This window comes from Arachis ipaensis, chromosome B8 (genome assembly GCF_059453495.1).
Source record: "Arachis ipaensis isolate K30076 ecotype BB chromosome B8, ASM5945349v1, whole genome shotgun sequence".
Lineage (NCBI taxonomy): Eukaryota > Viridiplantae > Streptophyta > Magnoliopsida > Fabales > Fabaceae > Arachis > Arachis ipaensis.
The window spans coordinates 117304906-117332158 of NC_142443.1; the positions used below are offsets into that span (position 1 = coordinate 117304906).

Genomic DNA, 27253 nt, shown 5'->3' on the forward strand with positions numbered 1-27253 from the left:
GATAAAAATAGGAGTTAGAAATAAATCAAATATGACACAAATAAGTTAAAAAGGTTAACTTATGGGTTTGTGAACAATAAAAAAATATTAATTTAGCTTTTAAAACACAGAGAATTTCCACTAACAAAATAATTCTCAAATGTTATATGATAATTATTAATTATTAGTAAAAATTTTAAATTACAATTATCATTATAATTACTTATTTTATTCAAACAGCCAAATAGGTTCATAAATTGTCTTTTCGATAATTACTTATGTGATTTAATGATTTTAAAAAAGAGTACAAATTGTCAAAACGTTTTTATTTTAAAAATATTTTATACACAATTTATAACTCAATCAAAAGCAAATGTAAATCACGTTACATTGTATATCCCAAACAAAATAATTGAGCATCCCAACATATACTGTCCAAAAAGAAAATAAAAATCATGTTACAGTGTATGTTTTAGGCTTTCGGCCAAGCCAGCTTTTTCATAAGCCATGATCATGATCACAAGCTCTCATCGCTACAGGAAAGAGCAGAGGCACGTGTCCTTAAACAAAAGCACTAAGAAGAAAATCTGTATCTAGCATCTATATCGTAGTATTCCTATTATAAAATATGGGTAAACCACAAAAAATACACCTGAATAATTTTATTGTGGACAAAAACGCACTCAAATTTTTTTATCGAAAAAAATACTCTCAAATAATTTTAAAATGCGATAAAAATGGCCAACATTAAATATATATAATTCTCAAAAAATATTTTAAAAATTGAATTTTGATGCGATTTTTTGCAAGTATGATTAGAAAAATAAAATATTTTTATCCTGAAAATTTGATAATTTTTTCTAAGTATATATATATTTTTTGAGATTTTTTATTTAATGTTCAATATTTTTGTCGTGTTTTTAAATTATTTGACGATATTTTTGTCTATAGAAAAATTTGGGTGCATTTTTATCGAGGACAAAATTATTCGAGTGCATTTTTAGTAGTTTACCCTATATAATATTATATAAAATATATACTATAAATTAAATAAATAAAAATTAATAAATTTGAAAAATATATAAATGTTGTAAAATAAATAAATAAGGAAGAAGAAATAAATATAAAATAAAGAAGTATAAATAGAAGACTCTAGTACTAATATTTACCAATATAATAATTTCAATATAATAGAGATGATTCATATATATTTACTAATATATGTAGTAATATATATGTAAGAGAGAGAAAGAGAGAGAGAGAGGAGTGTTTTATATATTAGCAGTGCAAATATAAAAGAGAGATAAAGAATTGTTGTTATTAATTGATAAAGAAGTGTTGCTATTAATTGTGTGTACGTATGCAAGACTATGCTTTACTGTTTATAGAGGTAAAATGTTTACTTTTTCAAACCTCTTTAATATAATTCAGTTTTGAAAATGTGAGCTGCCTACAATAAATGGGCATCCACATCATCATCTTTATCACAACACTTCCTCTTGGATGACCATTTAGGATTATGTCTCATTAAAATCTTACTAAAGAAAAACCTAATGGAAAAAAAACTTTAGTGAAGAAAAAAGAGTACAATATCCTTTGTGATGGAGACTACCTCATTAAAAACTTTATCAAGAAAAATCCAATGGAAAAAAAACTTGACCAAGGAAAAAAAGTACAGTCTCCCCCTTTTGTCACCATTATTTAATATCTAGAAATCGGCGCATTCCAATATGATATACCAATCTTTCAAAGGAGAATTTTGGAAGTGACTTTATAAATAAATCTGTCAGATTATCGTTTGAGCAGATCTGTTGGATATCAATTATTCCTTGATTTTGAAGATCATGAGTGAAGAAGAATTTAGGAGAAATATGCTTTGTTCTATCACCTTTGATATATTCACCCTCAAGTTGAGAAATGCATGTTGTATTATCTTCAAACAGAACAGTTGGAGCTATTTTTCTATCAGTCAATCCACAAGTTGATAGAATATATTGGATTAAACTTCTGAACCAAAAACACTCACGACTTGCTTTATATATCACTAGTATTTCAACATGATTAGAGGATGTTGCTGCTATCGTCTATTTTGTGGATCTCCATGATATAATTGTATCACCATATGTGAATAGGTATCCTGTTTGAGATATTTCTTTGTGTGAATCAGACAAGTATCATGCATCGCATAGCCAACTAATTGTGACTTGGATTTATATGGATAAAATAGTCCAATATCAACTATTCCATGAATATATCAAAAGATTTGTTTGATTTCATTCAAATATCTTTTGGTTGAAGAGGAACTATACCTTGCTAGTAAATTCATAGCAAATGATATGACAGGTCGTGTATTATTAGCAAGATATATAAGTGCTCCAATGGCACTGAAATATAGTACTTCAGGACCAAGGATATTTTCTTTTTCTTCTTTAGGACGGAATTGATCCTTTTTTACATCCAAAAACCTTATAATCATTGGGATACTTAATGGATGTGACTTATCCATATAAAATCTCTTCAAGATATTTTTCTGTATGTTGTTTGATGAATAAAGATCCCATTTTTTGTTTGCTCGAGCTGCAGGCCGAGACAAAATTTAGTCTTTCCAATATCTTTTATCTCAAACTCTTCTTTTAGAGCTTTTATAATTGTTAGAATCTTTTCAGGAGTTCCAATGATATTTAAATCATCAATGTACATAACAATTATAATGAATCTAGATTGTATCACATGGGCAGATATCATCATTCTTAAATCCATTTTTGGCCAAATATTCAGTAAGATGATTATACCACATTCGTTCAGATTGCTTTAGACCATATAAAGATCTTTACAATTTTACTAAGTATAACCCCTACAAATATTCATGGGATGGTTTAGATATCTTTAGTCCTTTACAGACTTTTCTATAAATATCACGATCTAATGATCCGTATAAACAGATTGTTACTACATTCATTAAATGCATATGTAGTTTATGGTATGTGGATAAATTGACCAAATAACACAATGTTATTGCATCTACTACAGGAGAATATATTTCTTCATAATCTATATCGGACTTTTGTGAAAACCCTTGCGCCATAAATTGAGCTTTGTAGCGTATAACTTCATTTTTATCATTTTGTTTTCTCATAAATACCCATCTGTATCTAATAGGTTTTACATCTTCTAGTGTACAGACTACAGGTCCAAAACTATATCAGAATTTTGAACAACTGTATGTGTCTTTAATATGTCTTTATCTTTTTCAACAAGAATAGTATTTACCTCTTTTTTTCGAGAATTTTTGTCTTTGGAATCGACAGACCTACCACGCTTCTAACGTAAGTTTGTTTCGGTGGCTATTTTTCCGATTGGGATATCAATTCGAATTAGAGCATTTTCTGCTGGTATATAGGATTTAGTAATCCTTTTCGTATTAGAAAATGCATCAGACAATTCATTTGCTATTCTTTGTAAATGTATAATCTTTTGAACTTCTAGTTCACATTGCCCTGATTGAGAATCTAAATGCATCAAGGATGATGTATTTCAATTAAGTTCTTTTTCAATAAGCTTATTTTCTCCCCCTAATCTTGGAGATTTTGATTCACCAAAATGACAATCTGCAAATCGAGCTTTAAACATAACTCCTATTTGTATCTCAAGATACCTCACTATAGAGGGAGAATCATATCCCACATAAATTCCTAATTTTTTTGGGAGTCTCATTTTGGTACGAGAAGATGGGACAATTGGAACATATATCGCACACCCAAATATCATCAAATGGGAAATATTTGGCTGCTGACCGAAAGCTAATTACAGATGAGAGAATTGATGGTAACTTATTGGTCTCAAATGAATAAGTGCTGTAGCATGTAAAATGGCATTCCCCAAGCAGAGGTTGAGAGATTCGTTCTCATAAGTAAGAGTCTAGCAGTTAATTAGAGGCATTTGATAAGTGATTTTGCTAACTCATTTTATGTGTGAACATGAGCCACTGGATGTTCAACGCTTATTCTGTTAGCTATACAATAAGCATCAAAAGTTTGGAAAGTGAATTCACCAGCATTATCAAAACGAATTGCTTTTATTAGATTTTTTGGAAATTGTGCTTTTAATCAAATAATTTGAGCAAGTAATCTCGCAAACACTAGGTTACGAGAAGACAAAAAGCACAAATGTGACCACCTCGAAGATGCGTCTATTAGGACCACTAAAATATCTAAAAGATTCATATGGAGGATGAATAGGTCCACATATATCGCCTTGAATCCTTTCTAGGAGTTCAGGAGACTCAAATCCAATCTTTACTGGTGATGACCTTAAAATTAACTTTCCTTGAGAATATGCAGGACAACAAAATTCACTAGATTTAAGAATTTTCTGGTTCTTTAGTGAATGTCCATGAAAATTTTAATAATTCTCTGCATCATGGTTGTTCTAGGATGTCCCAATCGATCATGCCAAATTATGAGTTCATATGGGCTAATAAATTTCTAGTTTACAATGACATGTGATTCAATTGTACTAATTTTAGTATAATATAACCCAGAAAAAAGTGAGGGAAACTTTTCTAATATAACCTTTTTATTTGAATAATGAGTTGTGATACATAAGTATTCATGATTTTCCTCATTTATTGTTTCAATATGATATCCATTTTGCCGAATATCTTTAAAACTCAACAAGTTCCTTAGAGATCTGGTAGACAATAGTGTATTATTTATTACGAATTTTGTTCCTCCAAAAAATAAAATTATAACTCTTCCAAAGTCTTCTATCACATTACTTGAGACAATAATATTATTAACATATTCTTCTTTTGGTACAAGATGAGTAAAATATAGACTACTTTTGATAAGCATATGCAAACTTGTACTATCCGCAAGGCAAACATCTTCATTATATGTCCTTGTCATTTTCTTCAAAGATAAATAATAATAATAAAATGAGTAGTAGTACATGCGTAGTAAAATTGTATTTCTGATTGAAATTGTTTTTCTAATAAGCATTGTACATAAAAATAGTGTCATATACTAAAATTTTAGTCTTATTACTATTATTATTATTTTAGAACTTGATACATTTAGTAATTTTAAAATATATAAATATTTTATTAAACATTATTTATAGGGATAAGTACTTTTTTCGTCCCTAAGGTTTGAGGTCAAAATCAAAATCGTCCCTGACCTTTTTTTGTTATTAAAATCATCCTCAACGTTACAAAATGTTATAAAATCATCATTTTTTTTACTTTATTTTACCAAATTACCCTTATCAATTAATAAAAATAATATTAAAAAATAAAAATAAAACCCCACCCCGATGTCTCTTCATTGTCTTCCCTCCCCATCCCCTTCTTTCTACCATTTCTGCTCTCATGGACCCCTCACCGCCACCGCCATCTTATCTTCCGCCCCCCACCTGCACCCCCACTCCCTTATCTCTTCCCTTTCTTCTCTCCCCATCCAAACAGAAAATCTCACAACAAACTCAGATTATGCAATACAAACAGAAATTTCAGTTCACACAGAAGATGAAGATGAAGAAGATGCAAAAGAAGAATCAAATTTCTATTTTCTAGTCCAACCACAGCAGCAACAAGCAAAATCAACAGAAATGGCAGTTCAAGCAACAATTCAACAATCCTCATTGTCAAGTTATAGTTACAAATATGCGGTGCCATAATTTCAGCAACAACAACAAAATTCATGCCAAACTTCAAAAATCATGGATGCAGAAGAAGAAGAACTCGATGCAAACTCAGATTCAACAAACAATTCCACAACAAATTTGCAGAATGTATCAACAATTTTAGATCCAGATTTTTAATTCCACATCCAAACAAAACCGCATCAGAGATATCTTCTTCTAGGAACAAGTTCAACCGATTTGAACACACAAGCAACCTAAATATCAATTCTGCAATCAGATTTCCTGATTCAGGGACCAGTGATGAACGGATTTCTTGCTAGTAGAGAATTCACAAATCAGTTCTCGTTGGAAGTATAGTTTCTAAACTAACAATAATCCTTTCATACAAAAACTTGTTTGTCACTAAAGCAAACCCAATAAAAATAAATCGAAGTATTCAAACCTCGGGTCGTCTCTCAAGGAATTGCAGGGAGGTGTGTTTATTATTGGTTATGGAAAATTATCTTTTTGGGGTTTTTGAATAAGGAACAAGAAAAATAATTGCAAGAAAGTAAATTAATAATTAAGAAAACTCTTAACAAGATATGAAAACTAGACGTCCTATCCTAGTTATCCTTATCAATTGTGATGAGAATTGTTCATTACTCCCACTTAGTTAACCCTTACTAAATAAAGGAAAGTCAAGTGGACTAATCAACTTGATTCATCAAGTCCTAATCAACTCCTATGGAAAGACTAGCTTTAGAGGTATCCAAATCAACCAGCAATTTTCAATTAACAAGCAACAAACGAGTTTGATAACTCAAGTGTCTCCAATTAATCAATTCAAGCCAAGAATGTAAAAATCTAAATAAAAATCATAAATATGAAATACCTCAAATTGCATTAAATAAGAAAATCAATTCTAACATGGAGTTCATAAACCAAATTGTCAACATAAAGTAATCAATAAGGAAAATAAATAAAATAGAATTCTAAAATAAATAAAAGTAGAAGAGAAACTAAATTAAAGGAACATTGAACCTAGAACTGAGACGAAATAATCCTAAAACTAAGAGAAATCATAAAACCTAGAGAGAGGAGAGAGCCTCTCTCTCTAGAAGCTACATCTAAAACCTAAAATTTTTGTGAATGAAAAGTGTTTTCTCATTCCTCCACTCTGCAGCCTCTAATCTGTATTTTTTGGGCCAAAAACTGGGTCAAAAACATCCCAGAAATCGCTGGGGGCGAATTCTGATACGCTGAAATTTTGCAGATGCGATGCGTGCGCATTGCCTATCTTCAGGTCAACTATGAAAATTTATATATCATTTCGAAGCTCCGAATGTTAGTTTTCAAACGCAACTAGAACCGCCTCATTTGGACCTCTGTAGCTCAAGTTATGATCAGTTAAGTACGAAGAGGTCAGGCTGGACAGCTCAGCAATTCCTTCAATTTCTTGTATTCCTTCCACTTTTGCATGTTTCCTTTCCATCCTCTAAGCCATTCTTGCCCTATAAACCCTAAAATCACTTAACACACATATTACGGTATCGAATGGTAATAAGAGAGAATTAAAATTAGTAATTTAAGGCCAAAGGAGCATGTTTTTAATCATAGTACATAATTAGGAAGGAAAATGTAAAACACGCGAATTATATGAATAAGTGTGCAAAGAATTGATAAAAACCACTCAAATTAGCACAAGATAAACCATAAAATAGTGATTTATAAACCAGCTTACCTGTATGCCGGAACGCAACCTTTTGATGCCCGTGGTCATCCGTGGCAGGGAACAAATCCGGTCAAGGACGAAGCAGCAGCAGATCTGACAACAGGTAGCGGCGCCGAGGACGGCACCTCCGTGAAGGGGGAGTAGATGCTCGCGACGTCCTGGGTTGACGGAGTGGCAGCAGCGACCGGCACCGGAGAACATAGAAGACACAGCAGCAGCTGCAACAACAGTAGAACTCGTTGCCAATTCCAAAACCTCCTTTTTCTTAATCTTCTGCCCTAATTCCTTACTCCAGCGATGGCGACGGGACTACCCTAATTCCTTACTCCAGCGATGGCGACGGGACCTCACTCTTGGTGGTGGTCTTCCCTTGGAATCGAGACGGAGGACAAAGCGGCGAGGGCTTGCAGGGGCAAGTGGCGGCTTCGGGAAGAGGCAGGGAGAACTCGAACAGCAAACAGCAGAGGGTCGGGAGTTGGACGGCAGCAGCGGTGCCTCCATGTAAGCTTGCGACGGCCGGTGGCATGACCTCCCCCTTCCCCTTCCCCTTTCTTTTTCCCTGCCCCCCCACCCTCTGCGTGATTCCCCCTTCCCTTTCCCCTTTGTTTTCTTTCTTTTTTTTCTTTTTATTTTATTTTATAATTTTTAATTATTTTTATTATTTAATAAGGGTAATTTGGTAAAATAAAATAAAAAAGGACGATTTTATAATGTTTTGTAATGTTGAGGATGATTTTAATAACAAAAAAAGGTCTAGGATGATTTTGATTTTGACCTCAAACCTTAGGGACAAAAAAAGTACTTATCCCTTATTTATATATATCATACTTGAAATTCAAATACAAAGGTAATAAAACTTAACAAGAAGTTTTTTTACGTTATTTATTTACATAAATACTTAACGAACCTAAATATTAAACTTTTTTATCATTGACCAAATGGCCAATATTTCATTCAGGATCCTAAAAGAAATAAGATATTTCATAATGAGCTGTGTAATTTTTAGCAATATCCTTTGAAACAAAATTTGTCTCATTTTTCTTGTCATTCTTTTTCAAAGATGCTTAATAAGGATCAACTATGTGCTTTGGTGTACGATAGGTACGTGACCAATGACCCTTTCCACCACAACGGAAATATTTATTCTCTGTTGATTTATTTTGCCCTTTATTTCTTTCTTTATCCAACTTCTGGTGAGATCCTTTCTTATGAACATAATTTTACTTCCTTCCACAATTTTTTTGTTACCAAAACCTTGCCATTTACTTATTTTGGGATTATGATTTGTCGCATTTGCTTTAGGAAGGCGGTGCCAACTGAGCACATTTCATGATTTCTTAAAAGTAGTTCATTGTTACGTTTAGCAACAAGAATGCAAGAAATTAGTTCAGAATATTTAAAAAAAAAATTTCTCGATACTGCTGTTGTAGGAGCACATTCGAGGCAAGAAAGGTTGAGAAAATTTTCTCTAACATATCATTATCAGTTATCTTTCTCTACGTAAGTTCATTCGTGAGCTAATTCGAAACATTACTTAATTGTGTTCATTTATGGATTTAAAATCCTATAGACGCAAGTGTGTCCACTCATATTGGACTTGAAGAAGTATCACTGTCTTTTGATGATTATACATTTTTTCAAGATTCTTCCATAGATCTGCAGGATCTTTTAGTGTGAGATATTCATTTTTTAATCATTCGTCAAGATGACGACGAAGGAAGATCATGACTGTGACTTTATCCTTTTAGAATGCATTATTTTTAGTTTTAATGGTATCTTTAAGATATATTGAATCAAGATGAATTTCGGTATCTAGTATCTATGATAAATAGTTGTTTCCAGATATTCAAGAGTATTAAATTCAAGATGAGAGAATTTTGATATAATAAAAATATATTACTTGAATTTTCCTAAATTTTGATCAGAATCTCATATTAATAATATGTTATAAAATAAATAAATAAAAAAATAGATATAAAATAAAAAATATAAATAAAATACTCAAATACTAATATTTATCAATATAATACTCTTAATATAAAAATGATATATATATATATTTATTAATATATATATATATATAAAAGAAAAAAAGAATGTTTATATATTAACAGTGTAAATATAAAAAAAGATAAAAAGTATTATTATTGATTATATGTACTTATATAAGACTATGCTTCATTATTTATAAAAGTAAAAATTACTTTTTTAAATTTGTCTAATATAATTCAATTTTAAGAATGTGAGCCGCGGAATTACGCTTTTTAATTTACATATGGATGCATGATACGTGCTGGACTCTAATATGGGGGAAGGGTGTGCTTAACATTTTTGTAGTGTCAGTGGGAGAACAATTCGGACTCTGCGAGTTGAGATCACCACACGGACCGTCCGATTTGTTCTTCACCAAACGCACGGTCCGAGTTCTTGCAGCCTGGACACACGTCGCTCAGCAGCGTCTCTCCAAAGCGGTGCCCTCAAACCCAACAAAGAGCCAAGGAACCTACTCTCACCATCCGAATACACCCTTTTTTCACATTTCACTTTCAACCTTATCCCCACCTTCTTCTTCTTCCTTTCTTCAGTTCTGAAACTTGCATGTTAGAAAAAAGAAAATCATGCCAAAATAAAATAAAATTAAAGATGTTGATCGATCTGAGCCCCATGTTATTCATTATCTCAGTCATCCTGATTATGTAAGTGTTATTTTTAAATTTTTTAAATTTTTTATGTTTATAATTATTATTGTTAGAAATTTAATTATTATGATTGTTGTTAAAAATGCAGTTTAGAAATATAAATAGAATAATTATTAGGATTTTTCAATATTTGTTAGATTTTTTTGAAATTTTTCTGAAATTTTTTTACTATTTTTTAATTATAAATATTATTATTAGGAAATTAGTTATTATTATACTTGCTAGTTTTTTATTTTAAAAATGTAAATAGAATGGTAGTTATTTTTTATAGAGAATGTAATATTTTTTTAATTTTTTATTAAATTTTATTATAATTATAAAGTCAAAGAACGTGTATTTTTTTAAAATTTTTTTAAAATTATAAACTATAACTGTTATAGATGAAGTTAAATATTAGGGCAAAAAACCATATTAAGCCACATGCAGAAAAAGTTTAACCAAAATACGCCAAACAGAAATTTGTTTCAGCAATAAGCCAAGAGGCATTTTTATATAAATCGAACCACCATGGTTCGAACTGTATTAACTAGTAATTCGAACCAACTTGGTTCGAACTACTACTGGAAAAGTTTGAATAATTCGAACCAGATTGGTTCGAACCAAGAAAGCATGTAATTCGAACCTGGTTGGTTCGAATTATGGGGAGAGAGCTTGGTTGTAGTAATTCGAACCAGGCTGGTTCGAATTACATGCTTTCTTGGTTCGAACCAGGTTGGTTCGAACCAAAGAGAGGTTGATTGTAGTAATTCGAACCGGCTTGGTTCGAATTACATGTATGATGGTTCGAACCAGGTTAGTTCGAATTAGTAGGAATCAGAGCTCTATATAAACGCTGTAAACGTGAATTGCTCTCAATAGAGGACGTAAGATGGCTAGTGAGGAGGAGAGTTTTGCTGTTTTGGTACACCACAAAGGATCCATCAAGAGGAAAACTCGGTCCGGAGTGAAGTTCACAGATAAGAATCCTCTCTATATTGTGGTGAATCGAACGACAAGCTATGATGACCTGGTTAGAGCTGTGCTGATGAAACTTGGCCTGGAAGGTGCGAAGCGGATTAAGAAGTTTTTCTATCGCATTCCAGTCACGATCCTGCACGATACGGTGAAGTATGATTGTCTGACGATTGGTAGTGATGAGGACCTCCAAGTCATGTTTCTTTGTCGGAGGCAGTTTCCGGAGGTCCGCACACCAGAGTTGCTGGCAAAGCTGGTTGATGTGGTATCCAGCTCAGGGGGTTCGAACCGGAATACCGCCAATGTAGCCACGGCAGCTGGCTCCAGTTCGATGGCTACTGTGGCCTCTTCCTCCGTACCAGTTTACGAGCCAGCGGCCCAACTTGTCGCCTCTCCGTCATTTGCTGTTGATTTGAATGACGGCGTCCGCGACGAGGTAGGATCCTTTGATGTTCTGGCAAACGCTTTACAGGGCGTTCCACCGGTTGGCGTCGGAGACGGAGAATTGGGTGATCCTGATGAGGACGACGTTGAGCCCGAAACGATTGAGGATGATAGCGGGGACGAGGTTCAAGCGGCTGGGCCTGCATTGGCTGGCGGTGGTTCTAGCTCTGGCACACAGCAGTATCCACCATATTTTTCTTCTCTGGACCTGGACGCCATGACGCATGAGGGTGCGCTAGGTCACCCTGTTGGATTCGGAGCTAGAGATGCGGAAGGAAATGCTGGTCTCACAGAGTTCCAGGTTGGTCAGCAATTCCAGGATAAAGATGAGGCCCTGTTAAGTGTGAAGACTTACAGCATCTGGCGAGGGGTACAGTACAAGGTGGTGGAGTCCGATCACCGCCGGTATGTGGGCAAGTGTTCGGAGTTCGGGAATGGGTGCACATGGTTGATTCGGCTCAGTCTCCGGAAGCGCAAGGGCATTTGGGAGGTCAAACGGTACAATGGCCCTCACACTTGCCTGGCCACATCCATATCAAGTGATCACAGAAGTTTGGATCATTCTATGATTTCGGCGTTCATTATGCCAATGGTTAGGGCTGACGCATCGGTTAGCATAAAGGTGCTCCTGAACGCCACGGCAGCGCATTTTGGTTTTAGGCCGACTTACAGGAGGGTTTGGATGGCGAAGCAGAAGGCCGTTGGCCTCATCTACGGTGACTGGGATGAGTCATACAGCGAGATACCTAGGTGGGTGTTGGGTGTCCAGCTGACGATGCCTGGTTCTGTTGCGGTCCTCAGAACGAGCCCGGTTCTAGTTGGAGGACAGGTGGACGAGTCTCAAGCTTATTTCCACAGACTTTTCTGGACTTTCCCTCCATGCATCGAGGCATTCCGGCATTGCAAGCCGCTAGTCAGCATTGACGGCACACATCTATATGGTAAGTATGGGGGAACGTTGCTAATTGCGATTGCACAGGACGGGAACTCCAACATTCTACCTGTCGCATTCGCACTAGTAGAGGGTGAGAATGCGGAGTCGTGGACATTCTTTCTCTCGCACCTTCGGCAGCACGTGACCCCGCTTCCCGGTCTGCTGGTTATATCGGATAGGCACAACGGCATCAAGTCTGCGCTTGAGGCCCCGGACGGAGGTTGGTTACCACCTTCTGCGTACCGTGCATTCTGCATACGACACGTAGCAGCCAATTTCGCCCTTACCTTCAAGGGCAAAGACGCTAGGAGGCTTCTCGTGAATGCAGCGTACGCGAAGACTGAGGTTGAGTTTGATTACTGGTTTGATATACTGAGGTCTGAAGACCCGGCGATGTGTGAGTGGGCGAACCGTATTGATTACTCCTTGTGGACGCAGCATCGCGATGAGGGGAGGAGATTCGGTCACATGACGACGAATATCTCCGAGTGTGTAAACTCAATCCTCAAGGGTGTAAGAAATCTTCCTGTAGCATCCCTGGTGAAGGCAACATATGGTAGGCTGGCCGAACTCTTTGTTCGCAAGGGGCGAGAGGCTGAGGCCCAGATGGGCACCGGACAGCAGTTCAGTCAGCATTTGGTGAAGTGTATTGAGGCCAACTTGAAGACGGCCAGGTGCTTCACGGTGACGTTGTATGACCGTGATAACTCCGAGTTCACCGTAGCGGAGACCACTCCGACTGGTACTTTCTCATTGGGTACTTACCGAGTATCGCTTGCCTCCCGGACATGTGACTGCGGGTACTTTCAGGCTCTTCATTTCCCGTGTCAGCACGCACTTGCATGCTGTGCCTACGCACGTGTGAGCTGGAGCTCCTATGTTCATAGCGTCTATCAGATTAGCTCGGTGTTCAATGTCTATCGGATGGGATTCACACCTCCAATCCCGGAGGGCTTCTGGCCACCCTACGATGGGCCCACGGTGATTCCGGACCCAAACAGAAGGCGTGCGAGAGAGGGGAGGCCTAGATCCACAAGGATACGGACGAATATGGATGAGGCAGATCCAAACAGGCCAAAACGGTGTGGATCCCTGAGGTCTGGATCCCTGAGGTCTGGCCAGCTTTGCGGGGGGTCACCTCACCCTGCATGATGGCGGTGATCTCATCTAGGAAGCGTGGACTCCCGAAGTCCCCAACAAACGAGTCTGACCCAACAAAGTCTGCCCACTGTGATCCTGATATGCGCCAAGGTGTACCACCCTGCTCAGCCTGATCATCCGCTGGCACACCAACGAAGTAATCTCCAAGCGGGCCCGGTCCAGGTCCAGCGTCACCAGTATCAGCCCCGTCACCGAGCCCTGTGCCATACCACTCACCTCCATGACCGCCATCGTGTGTACTAGTACCTCCATCGTGTGTGCCTCCTCCAACGTGGCCCGGCTGGTCGTCATCGTCGTCCCCAAGGTCAGTACCACTCCTCGCCGTATGATCCGGCCACCTGAACTGACGCTGGCTCCTCCATGTCCCTACACCCATCCTCCTCTCAACCCTGCGCCTGTCAGGCACGTCATCCGGAGCATCCATGTCAGGCACTCGCCCCGGACCCCGCTGTGAGGCCTCAACTGGTATAGGAACTGATCTCGGATCCCCCAGGTCAATGTCCGGGGCCAAGAACCTCTTCCCATACTGACTCCACCACTGAAGGAACTGATGAGACGGTCCAGGGTCGGCAACAACGTCAAACCTCAATACACTGTCATGACGAGCGTCCCAGTATGCATGCCACTTCGGCATGGAAGAGGGGAACCATCGATCGCCGCCTCTCCCGTCCTTGGACATCAGAAAGTCGATGTTCAAGGCGGGCCGCGGAGGGGCCTGTACCCCTCCAAACTGAGGAAGAACACGATCTATCTGATGCCACTCTATGACAGCAAAGTAGATCAGCGCGGTCACACTGCGCCACACCGCCATGTGCCGAGGCTCCAAAACCTCCGGGTGCAACACCTGAAGTACGTCGGGGCTACTGTACGGCATCCATATAAACTGCAGAACAAACCGACCCTTATCAGGGCAACTGTACGACCCAAGTGTAAAATATTTAACTAAAATGCATCAGTTATTAATTAGCAGACTAACCTCCCTGGACTGTAACCGGTCTATCCTAAGCCTCCACGACCGCACTCTCGGACCCTTCTCGCTACCGGAAGGGTTGTAACCTGCCCATCTGCACCATACACATGAGTTACATATACTAATATCTGTGTTTACATTATGCAATAGAGTATTAACATACACGCAATTCTCTAAGTCATATTGAAAAAGAATAGGCCCAGTATAGTACCTCGACGCCAACGGCCAGCTAAACGTCTCATGTCCTGCAGGCCTAAACTGAGGAAACCGGCAAAAGATCCAAGACTGCAGTAGCTGGAGCGGGCCCGCTAACTTCACAACATGTCTGTTTGCCACTCTGCACATGCACCGGTACAACCAGGCCAGTGCTGCCGAACCCCAGCTGTACGTACCCAGCTCCTCCAGCCTCGCTACATATGGAAGCCATCTAATGTGAATCCGGTTGCCAGACTTGTCCGCAAACAACTGCGTGCCTAGCAACATCATGATGTACGCACGGACATATCGGCGAACAGTGTCATCATCTGCATCCTCAGGGCACTCACCAAAGGTCTCCTGAAACCAGCTGCAGTTCACTGCGTACTTCTGAACCTGACTGGGAGGAGGTATAACTCCTAGCAACTCCTGGAACCAGACCCAGGGTGGACGGCCTCCATCGATGTATATATGGAACTCTGACAGGCACCCACTCACGTAACGGCCATCGACTGGCAAACCCAGCTGGTATGCCACGTCCTGGAGTGTGATCGTGCACTCTCCGAACGGCATATGAAAAGTGTGCGTCTCGGGACGCCATCTCTCAACGAATGCACTGACGAGCGCCTCGTCTAGCCGGAACCACCGGTCGTTCAGCCGTGCAAGATGGTATAGCCCTGCCATCTGCAAGTATGGAACGTATCTGTCATCAAGACGCATGCCCTGCTGCCGCCTCATGCTCCTAATGCATCGCTCGGGCTGCGCATGAAAAGAACCCCATACTGAGATATATAACTACACAGGTTTTACAGTAAACCGGTTCACATATACCGGTTCACAGTAAACCGGTCTACGTAAACGGGTTTACATAAAACGGTTTCCATAAACAGGTTTACATTAACCATTTTTCTAAATTAAACAGCATAACATTACATGAAAGATAACTAACTGGAAAACAAACCCTAAACCACACAACTAAACCGCTAGCATATACCACAATTAACGAGACCCATTAACAAGAAACAAATTCAATAAACCGGCTTACTTAAACCACCTAGCATTAAACAACTACCATAAACCACATAAAAAAACCGCTTGCGAAAACCGCTAACAAAAACCGCTAACATAAACCACCAACATAAACCACTACCAAAAACCACTGACTTAAACCACTAACAAAAACCACTACCCTAAACCACCACCCTAAACCACTTACATAAACCACTAACTTATACCGCTAGCTTAAACCACTATCATAAACCACCTACATAATCCCCTCACCTAAACCACCTACATAAACCACTAACATAAATTACCGTCTAACCAAGATACAAAACCACTAAGGCACAACTAACGCTTGAATCAAAAAAAATTTCCGTACTAACCTCGTCGTTGATGACCCCGGCTATATGAGCGACTCCGTCCAACCGATATAACTGTGCCGGATCGTCCCCCATCAGCAGAGTAGTCCGTTCAGGTCTTTCTCGGAGAGAATCTAGGTCGTTTTCTCTGAGATTTTGTGGGGTAGGGGGGAGGGATAATGGTTCGAATGAGGGTGATTCGAACTCCTTATATAGTCGAATCACACATAATTCGAACCAGCCTGGTTCGAATTATGAAGGAGTGCATTAGGAGTAATTCGAACCGACCTGGTTCGAATTACATGGACTCGAATACAAAGCATAATTCGAACCACCCTGGTTCGAATTATGCATGAGAGAAGTTCGAACCTTATTGGTTCGAATTATGTGTGGGAGAAGTTCGAACCATCTTGGTTCGAATTATTCAAAAACGTGGAACACTAAATCGAACCATCTTGGTTCGAATTATGAAGGAGTGCAATTCGAACCAGCTTGGTTCGAATTGTATTAAAATACACTTTGGCTCATTGCTGAAACGAAATTGGATTTGGCGCATTTTGGTTACAAGTTTCTTGCTCTGGCTCAATATGGTTTTTTGCCCTAAATATTATTGTTATTGTGAGAAATTGTTAGTACTTACTAATGAATGACCGATTAGTGGGATTATTTTTATTAAAGCACGTTAGGTTTTATTATGAGAGTATTTAAATTTTGTTAATTGTAATCATCATTATTAGCAAGTTAATTGTTGTTACCGTTGTTAGAAAATGAAGGATGGCATATACTGGTTAGTAAGCTATTTTTTGATAGTTGAGGAAAAAATATTTAAAATATAGTAAATCAGTAATTAATATTAGATATTATGATAGATGTTGTAAGTTCATAATTTTGATTAGGAATATATGTATTGGTAATTATTTTCATTAATTGTTAGTTATGAATAAAATTAAGGAATAATAATTAATTTTAGAAGTTAGAATAATTACTTTTATAAGGATTCAGTAAAATGATTTATGATAGTAAGTTAGGAATTGTTAATGAGCTGACTATTAATTTGTTATCCTTTTTGTAGAAATTAAGAATATTGACTTGTAATCACCCAGTTCCTCCGGATCGGTACAACAATAGGATGGAGGACCATTTACAACTTACCGGTTTTTATCATGTATCTCAGATTGGGGTAGTGCAGTGTCAGAAAGCATTGGTGAATGCTCTGATCGAACGTTGGCACCCCAACACATATACGTTTCACCTTCCCATTGGTGAATATGCCGTGACTCTTGAAGATGTTGCTCTAATTCTTGGTCTTCCCACGGATGGTCTTCCAGTCACAGGGATGACAATGAGTAGTTTTGAAGCCTTGGAGGCGGAGTGTTTGATTCAATTTGGAGTTGCACCGCGTAAGTCGGACTGTAGAGGTAGCTGCATAAAACTGACATGGCTGCGGGATCTAAAAGAAAATTTAGAGTTAACTGATGATATTAGTATACAGAGGTATGTGAGGTGTCATATTATGTTGCTGATCGGGACGATCTTGTTTGGGGATAAGTCTGGGGCAGGTGTGCACTGGAAATTTCTACCCTTACTTCGTGATTTTGTTAGTATTGGACAGTATAGTTGGGGAGTGGCATGCCTAGCACACCTCTACAGGGTGTTATGCAGGGCATCTCGTTTTAACTGTAAGGAAATAGATGTTCCACTAACACTTCTACTCGGTTGGGCTTGGATCCGACTGCCATATCTGTCGCTGCTACCTAGGAAACCCCGCAGTTTTCGATAGCAAACAGGTAATAATGTGTTACAATGTATCCGTATGTTGATATTTAAGCTTCAGTTGAGCTAATTGAATATATCATATTAGGTGGCGTAATTGGGAGCGTGGTGACCGACGATATAGATATCTGAATCTAGCTCACTTTAGGAAGGCATTTGATGAACTTCAGGAAGGGCAGGTGTGTTTTATTAAAGAAGTATTAGTTTCGAGTTTAAGGTCTGGGACATAATTATGAAGCATTGTTATTGTTATTGGTCTTGTAGGTTGTAATCATGAGTTTCGTTTATTTTTCTCAGTTTGTTTGGGTTGCTTATGCTGTGCATCGCGTGGATCCGAACATCATTCCTGCTGAAATCTACATGCAGTTGGTTGTCTGGAGCGCTACAGTTCCGTTGGTATCATTTGAATGTATTGAGTGGCATGCTACCAATAGGTTTAGGCGACAGTTTGGTTTTGTTCAGGGAGTACCTAATCAGGAGCGGAATCTGGACAAGGCGCATGGAGAAGTCCTGACTGGTCCTAAGAATCTTAACTGGGCCACATCACCGAGTCTTTCAATTTGGGTGATGCATTGGACAAATAGGTATAACTACGTTCTATCTGAGCTTCCATGCCCTTCACAGCATCCATTGGATAGTTACATGTACTGGTACCAATCAAAATTTGGGGACCACTTGAACTTGTCCAATCTTGTGGGTCAAGAGAATGATGAATATAATCAGGATATGGATGAGGGTAATCAGGATACCGATGCGGGTAGTCAGGATATGGATGATGACAATGAAGAACAAGAGCCACACTCGCCGCATATATCACCTCCAAACCCGCCTCCAAAGGAACAACCTCAGTCCTCAAGCCAGTATGTACCTCAGACACAGTTTCCCGCATCATTTTCAATACATCAACAATATTGGGGTATGTCACAGTTTGAAACAGGAGAAGGAGGTTCTTTTAGCCATTTGCTTGGGTTCATGGCTGCAGATGCAGGATATTCACAATATGGCCATCAGCCTGAGTTCATAGCAGGTAGGTATTCGTTGGATGCGAGGTATCCGGGCCATACCTCATCGGTTGCTTCTGGAGGGTTTGTATCTATTGACTCTAGTAGGAGTGATGGTGGACGCGGAGTTCTTAATAATTAGAATCCTAACCGTGTTTCCATGGGACTCATTGAGGAAAATGCTAACACACTCGAGAGAGAAACCGATGCGTATCTAGTAGATGACCCGGATGATGAGGACGACGATGAGGAGGATGAAATAGAGGAGTCCGATGAGGATGAAGAATCTCGTAATGATGGTATTATGTTGTGTATTTTGCTTTACATGTTCGATTAGTTATTTATTTTGTGTTCATAAATGGTATCTCTGTTTGGTTTTTCCTAAATGATATGTGGTATCAATGTCGGTTTGATTACCTGATGTGCTACATTTAATTGTATTTTATAAATTGTATACAGGTCAGGCACACACTCCGGATGACAAAGTCAAAGGTTACAATCTGAGGATTGATCCACCACATCGTAGCGCTAATCGCTACACTCCATCTGTCTTAAAAAAGGCGGCCAAGAAATGCAAAAACTTTGTGAAGGATGTAAAGTGGGCAATCAGAAAGTAGTTGTGGTGTAATGTATTTATTTAAGTTTTAATCATGTGGATTATATTTAGAGTACTTTGTATCTGTTGGACATTATGTATTAATGAGCTGGACTATGGTAATAATTCTATTGTATAGAGTATTTATGCATTAATGACCTTATTCAGGTATTGTTGATCTGGACTATGTATAAATGTTTCATAAAATCTTAATATATTGCTACAGATATCATATCATATCAATATACCTCAATTGGACAATTGAGATCATATTATATCATGCTACAGGTATCTTATAATTAGTGTTATAAAAACCGGACCGGACCGACTGGTTCAACTAGAAAACCGGTAAACCGAACCCTCTACCGGTCCGATTCGAAATTTGGACCACATAAGGTTGAAAATCGATCTTCCGGTCAAACCCGGTTATACTCGGTTCAATCAAACCGGTTAGGGTTAAAAATACTAATTAATTTAACATAAAAACAAAAAACAAATATTATACAATGTTACATAAATATGAGATTTCGAGTGATTTTATACAATGTTACATATATCAGGTCAAGTTAAATCAAATGGATAACTCATTCCATACTATATAATGCCACACATATCATATCATCTTAGACTGTGAACCTATTGAGCATCTCTGTCGGCATTTGCACCAGCTGACTGACGGCATCTGCTACGACTGTGTCCCTCAGCCCCACATAGCCTACATCGCCTAGGACGACGTAACATTCGCGTGTCCATCTCATTCATGAAGCGGATCATCCTGGGGCGACCTTTGGTGACGCGTCTCAGGTACGGATTCGGTACGAACCGAGGTCCGTTGTAAGTAGGCCATGTCGTAGGATTACCTAATGGCCTAAACCTTGCTCGGTACACCCGCCGAACTTGGTCTATCTTATACACATCATGCACATACAGTTTTCAATCCAGTCGCTGGTTGGTACAACATGCGAACACATGTCTGCAGGGGATCCGGTCTACTTGGAACTCACCACAGTCACATCAAAGGCCACGTAGATCGACTGTAAACTCCAGTCCACTTGGCATCTCACGCACCTCAAAAACCTCATTCTGCCGGTTAGAGCAACTAACCTGAATGTTTCCTGATGCAAGTTGGTTTGCATGCAACTTCGAGGTCACGACATCAGAGAACACATGGCCAGCATTAATCCGCGCTTCTGCCTCCGCTCTTTTTCGGGTGAACAACTCGTTTAGCCTGTAGAATGTTGCCTTCACAAGAGCAGTAATAGGAAGATTGCATGCACCCTTCAACACTGAATTGATGCATTCCACTAGATTCGTCGTCATATGACCCCATCGGTATCCACCATCAAATGCCAATGCGTACTGTTCGCGAAGAATTTGGTTTAACCAGTTTGTATATGCTTCGCCCCGTTCCCGTAATCGTTGGTAACGCACTTCGTACTCCCGCACCGTCCTCGAATATCCTGGAGGATAACAACATAAAAAAAGAAAAATAATAGAGGTCAAAACAAATGTTGAAGGTAACTCTGTTAATAACTTACTTAAATTTAGTAAATATTTACTGATGTTGACGACCAATTTTTGGAGGTACGGTGCTTTGAACTTTCTCAAAAAATTCGACTCTATATGCCTGATGCAAAACATATGAAAAGCTCCAAGAGGTGGCCAAGCTCCGTTACTGCATTCCATAGCTGCATTGATGGATTCGTGTCGGTCGGATATTAGACCCACACCATCCCGAGTGACAACATGTTGACGAAGGTTACTAAGGAAAAAGTGCCATGCATCAGAAGTCTCTCCCTCCACAATAGCGAACGCAATTGGGACGATATTGTTGTTGCCATCCTGCGAAACTACCACTAGTAGACAACCCTTATACTTTCTGTACAAGTGAGTCCCATCCACCTGGACAATTGGCTTACAATGTCTGAATGCCCTAATACAGGGGTAATAACTCCAAAATACTCGATGCAGTACTCGAATATAACCCACCAAGTCATCACCTTGATATGCAGGCATAGTCTCAAAATGGACCACAGCTGATAGCTCCTTATGACACATGGCCTCAAATCATATAGGCAACGCTTCAAACGATGCTTCCCAACCTCCAAATATTTTTTCTACTGTCCTTTGCTTAGCCAACCATGCTTTCTGATAACTAATAGTGTAGTTGAATTTCGATTGCACTTCTGCTATAACCGATTTTACCTTTAAGGAGGGGTCAGCCTCAACCAATGGCTTTATCGCTTCTGCAATTGTGATAGAATCCAGCTTCGAATGATCCTGTGAAATGGTGGCTCTGGTACAGGTGTGACTACCATTATACCTCCTTATAACCCAACAGTACTTCCTGCTGATCATGCTAACCCTGATAAGCCAATCACACCCTGACCCATACTGCGTACACTTAGCATAAAATGTCAACGGCTCAGACTCATACACCCGGTAGTCTATGCTTCGTCGTATGGTATACTCTTTTATCGCCTTAATAACAGCTTCCCTAGAACTGAACTCCATACCAACGGCAAATTCACCATCTGCGACAATAGAAATTTCTGCTGCGACAACCACCATAGGAAAAATCAAATTAATACACAGATATTTCAAAACCGATCACAAGGGTAAATCTACATTCACTGCCTCTTGTATGATATAAATCCAAATCTGACAACATGTTATTATGTCACTCTAATAAAAAAAGAACAACAGCAGAAGATGTAAAAACTGGACCGGACCAGCCAGTTCGACCGTCAAACCAAATGAACCGGAACCTAACCTGTCCGGTTCACTAGAAATGAACCGTACAAGGCATCGATCAAGTGCGAATGATAATTACAAACTCACGTAATATTTAATAATCATATTCGAGAGAATTTTATTATTACCAAATAAGTAATTGTAGTACACATATAACAGTGAAAAAAATAAAATATTTATTGTTATAAAACACATACAATTTCAAGTTTGTTATTTAACATTCGTGCTATTTTTTATTTTTTATTTACATATGACCGGGTCAATCGGTTCATTCCACTAACCCAGCAGTTGAACCAGTGACCCAGTCACCTGAACCGTTCGACCACCGGTTCGATCATGAGAACTATGACATCAACGCATTATTAAATAATGGTAAATAAATACTAATTTATTCATATCTAAATCAATAACTAACTAAAAAAACTAATACGACGAATTACGTACCTGCAGTCATATATTCCGGAAACTCCGGAACATGCATGGCTTCCAAGTCCAAAACTCGCATGAATGATGGCTCCTCAAACGGCACTTCGTTTGCGAGTGCATTTTCCACCTCTGTCACATCTGGAGCCGTAGTTCCATCACCTTGATCTTCATCTCCATCTGGACCAACAAACTCGTAGTTACTTTCGAACTCTTCTTCACTGTCACTATTATAATCTTCCCGTAGAATATTCCGGTCGGCCTCAGATTGTTCAAACTCAACATACAACTCGATGAACGAGATCTGAGCCCGGTTTTCAATATACATTGAAAACATCTCTTGCATGCTCGCTTCGTCCGTCACATATTTGGTTTGAAACTGGACGAATCCACCAAACACCGATATGGGATATCTGTATAGAATATAGGATATCTTTCTTGCCCTCTCAGAATCAATCTTTTCACAGATCACACCTTTGAGCTCCTCAAATGAGATGATAAAAGGAATAACAACATCTAGCAGATTTTCACAAATAAATTTTACTCCTTCAGACGTTTGTAGCAAAATATGACCAAAATAATACACTTTTAGTAACACTCTGTCACTCATTTCTGTCAATCACAAAAAAAAAAGCATAACTTCAGCTACTAGATTTTCAAGAGCAAAACAAGTAATAAAGAAACGAGAAAGAAGAAACAGAAGACGCATCCGTTCAAGAAGGGGAAGAAGACGCGAGTAACCTACCAGTTCACTTCACACTTTTATATAGACCTCTTTAACGAACTCGGACCCTTCGACTAGGTTAACCTAATTCAAAAAAATATTAAAAAATGAAATCGGACTATACGATTTCATCTCGCAGTTCATCAACATAATTCCCAGCCTCACACAAAACGGAGGGTTCGAGTTCATTTCAAATACTAAGCATGGAACTCGGACCATGCGACTTGTTCCCCCATTTCAATTAAAATACCATACTAATGTAACACGGAGGGTCCGATTTAAAGCATCCGAAATTTTATTTCTTATTAGCATACAAATCGGACTGTGCGATTTGCTATGCAAAAGTTTATAACCAAAGAACTCGCACGGTCCGAGTTCTTCTCCCTCACACTGCCAAAAAGCTGTCCCACATATACGTCTAGTCCCCTATGAATCCATATCCAAGAGTAGCACACATATAGGTTCCATTTCCATAAAATTGAGCCGCGGAATTACATCATCATCTTTATCACAACAATAAGCATTTTTTGGGATACATACCTCTATGAGTTAATATTCAAAATCGTCCCTGAAAGATACCTCGTTCTCCATATGATTCCTCGAATGATAAACTTAATCAAAATTGTCCCCGAAAGATGTCGAGCATAACCACGTTAGTCCTTCCGTCAATTCGTCCGCTGAGCTGGCTAACGTCGGGTGACGTGTACCGTTAAGTGCCCGCATGGCACAGTAACAAAACGACGCCGTTTTGAATCAATGGCCTCCAGAAGCTGAGACGACGTCGTTTGGTCTCCAGGAGAGATTCTAAACGTTGCAACCCATGACCCCCTCTGCCAACAAGCATCTCACTCTGTTTCGCTCCAAAACTTGTTGTCTGCGTCAAGCTATGCCCTAAGCCTTCGACCCAACACTTGAAGCAGGCCATTAACCTTCATCAACGTAGGAAGACTGGTAGCCTTAAAGAGGTATTGGTACTAAATACAGCGGTGATCGTCTCCTGGAGCAACATTGATAGTGGAGGAAGCCATCTCGACTTTTATAGGTAAGGATGGATCGTTTTTATTGTTTATTAAGTTATTATGTGGCATGATTTTTTCGTAGTGGCGTGAGTCATGGGTTCATCTGATTGTGGGTAGGGTTTGGGGTGAGTAACAGTTTGCATGACTATTGTTGTATGATATGAGTGGGTTGAAATGGTTTGCTGTCACTGGCATTTGTGATGATTTGTTAAGTAGGGTTCTTCCATTTTAGTGATGGTTCTACTGGGTTGTTGCATGTTTGTTTTGGATTTAAGGTTTGGTTTGGTATGTTTTATTTTGTTTGATAATGGTATTATTGTCTCTGTTATTATAGATGGAGGGTCCTCCCATGAATTTTGTCTTTCACCATGGTGGAATGTTTAAAAACTCTGTTGAGGGAGATATGATATATGAACCCGACAACACCGAAGTCTTGATGGGTGTTGACTGTTGATGGAGACACACTTGATGTGTTCTTTTTAAGGGGCTACTATAAGGAGTTGGGATACATTGAAGCTGGAAACTGTTGGTCGAAAGCTCCTGGAGTGCCCCTATCTTCTGAAAACTGTTGGTTTTTGTCATTCTTCTGCATTTCTTCTTGAGAGTTGATTTTATTTTCAATAGGATTACTATTTTGGTATCCATTTGGTGTTTGGCTCAGAGGCTATTTAGTGATTTTCATTTATCCACTCACATACAAAAAAATGTTTAGTTCTCTCTCTTTATTGCTCTGATTTCTTCTTATCTAATAATTTTTTCCTAACTTTTTTGTAAAAAGGTTGTGATTGAACAAGCCATGGTGAGCTAAACACTATTTTTCACTAAGTCAGGGCTTTATCAAACTGTGATTTGTGTTCAGTCCAAACATAGAAATGTGTGCCTTTACTTCATCTATTCAATTCTCTCTCTCTCTCATATACTCATATATATATATATATATATATATATATATATATATATTTCACTAAGTCAGGGCTTTATCAAACTGTGATTTGTGTTCAGTCCAAACATGGAAATGTGTGCCTTTACTTCATCTATTCAATTCTCTCTCTCTCATATATATATATATATCATTGCAAAAGCCTTGGCCTTGGGTAATCATGTAGGATTATACTCCAGTGGTTGCTATCAGTTTTTGTAGAAAATGTAGTTATTAGAAGGGATATGTTCTTCATATATCGTTTGTATGAACAATCTTGTATCTTCTTTTCTTAAATTGCAGGATATTGAAGTTGGAAAAACTGTGCGTCCTCAGCTAGCTAAGAGAGTTGCTAATGCAGCTGAAGCATGGAAGAAGGTTCGCTTTACTATTTGCTAAGATTTTTATGTATGCACTTGAGATTTCTAATTCTCTATCCCTTTTCTTATATATATAGGTGATTAAAGTGAAAGCAAGAGTTAAATCCTCTCCTACACCTACTGCATCTGCACCAGTGGCAATCTCGACTGAGACCATCAAAGGGACAAGTTCTGCGACTGCTAAGAAGTTGGCCAACTTTATGACTTTTGTGCCTAATCCAGGCTTCAAGCACCCTAGGAGGAATGATAAACTACATTGATGACAAAGCAATGTTCTCGGGCTGATTTAGTTTTTTTGTATAGGACAAATGAGTAACATTTTATGGTTATTGTAATCTGATACTTGTGATAGCCCTTCTCTTTTGGTGTAGCCTTTATTTTTAGGATTGGATACCTTATGAATTGTGGTACTTATTACAATGCTATGACTACTTACTTTGATTACTTATCCTGTTTATGGCTTAATCTTATAGCAACCGTGATATTGATTTGTTTGCAATATTCCACAATGCCAGTAATTGAGACTTAGGAGTTAACCTTAAACAGCACTAATCAAAAGTCTATTCTCATTCAATTAAACCAAATCAATACACCATTACATACACCATTACATTTCAACAGGATTTTGTCTACTTACAAGTACATATCAAACATCAAATGCTCACATTAATCATAGCTATCACAAACATGAAAATTACTAGCAGTTTCAAATATCTAACTTCAGCTTCCAAGCTACCCATTCTCCATGCCTCCTTCACCCTCCATTCATCATACTCACTTTCAACCTGCAGTTCAGTTTTGGAATCTTTCTTAGCACCTGCTTCAACCACTGCTTCACAGTCATCAGCATCAACCCACTTAAAGTAATTACAGTGACTGTCCTTCTGCAAATTCAAAAATCAGACAAGAATACAATGAATCACACCCAATAACACAGAAGAAGATGGAAAAACTTCAACACTTTCAAAACAACGTACCCGATACCTTGAACATGCATAGAATAATTTGTCTGGGTTCTCTGCTGTCCCAAATTTTTTTATCACAGCCTTCAATCTGCAGAAACATGCTTCCTCATGACTCTTCCTCCTCATTCGCATCGAAGTACTGGAATCGTTACTCTCGTGTGACCGAAGAGATACCCCACCACTACGACATCCATTTCTCGTCTCCATCCTCCCAGCCACCCAACAATTCCAGAATGCGACTTATTTATCATTGCATTTAGGATTAGGGTTCATCAAATTGAGGGACTGATTTGATCTCTTTAAATGAACTTACCTTGTCAGCAATCCCATGGTACATGTAGATCTCAGCCACCCAAGCACTTAACGGTACACGTCACCCGACGTTAGCCAGTTCAGCGGACGAATTGACGGAAAGACTAACATGGTTATACTTGACATCTTTCGGGGACAATTTTGATTAAGTTTATCATTCGGGGACTCGTATGGAGAACGAAGTATCTTTTAAGGATGATTTTGAATATTAACTCATACCTCTATGTAACACACGAAATATAATGAATTTAGATTTTTTAAAGTTTAAATTTTATTTTAAAAAATAAAGTGTGATCTTTTATTATTATTTATTTTATAAATAAGATCAAAATTA

The 27253-nt window shown here is 38.5% G+C and overlaps 2 protein-coding genes across 2 annotated transcripts; both read right to left on the bottom strand.

The window, feature by feature from the left end:
- Positions 1-20059: 20059 nt before the first annotated feature.
- On the bottom strand, positions 20060-21120 carry LOC148549378 (uncharacterized). The gene is made up of 3 exons (XM_088495729.1): positions 21051-21120; positions 20528-20883; positions 20060-20329 (listed from the first exon to the last, which is right to left on the bottom strand). The coding sequence occupies exons 1-3, from the start codon at positions 21115-21117 to the stop codon at positions 20060-20062; spliced, it is 693 nt and encodes a 230-aa protein (XP_088351855.1). The 5' UTR covers positions 21118-21120.
- Positions 21121-21279: 159 nt separating this feature from the next.
- On the bottom strand, positions 21280-23210 carry LOC148549379 (uncharacterized). Its single transcript, XM_088495730.1, has 3 exons — positions 22622-23210; positions 21629-21975; positions 21280-21423 (listed from the first exon to the last, which is right to left on the bottom strand). The coding sequence occupies exons 1-3, from the start codon at positions 23208-23210 to the stop codon at positions 21280-21282; spliced, it is 1080 nt and encodes a 359-aa protein (XP_088351856.1).
- Between the last annotated feature and the right edge of the window lie 4043 nt (positions 23211-27253).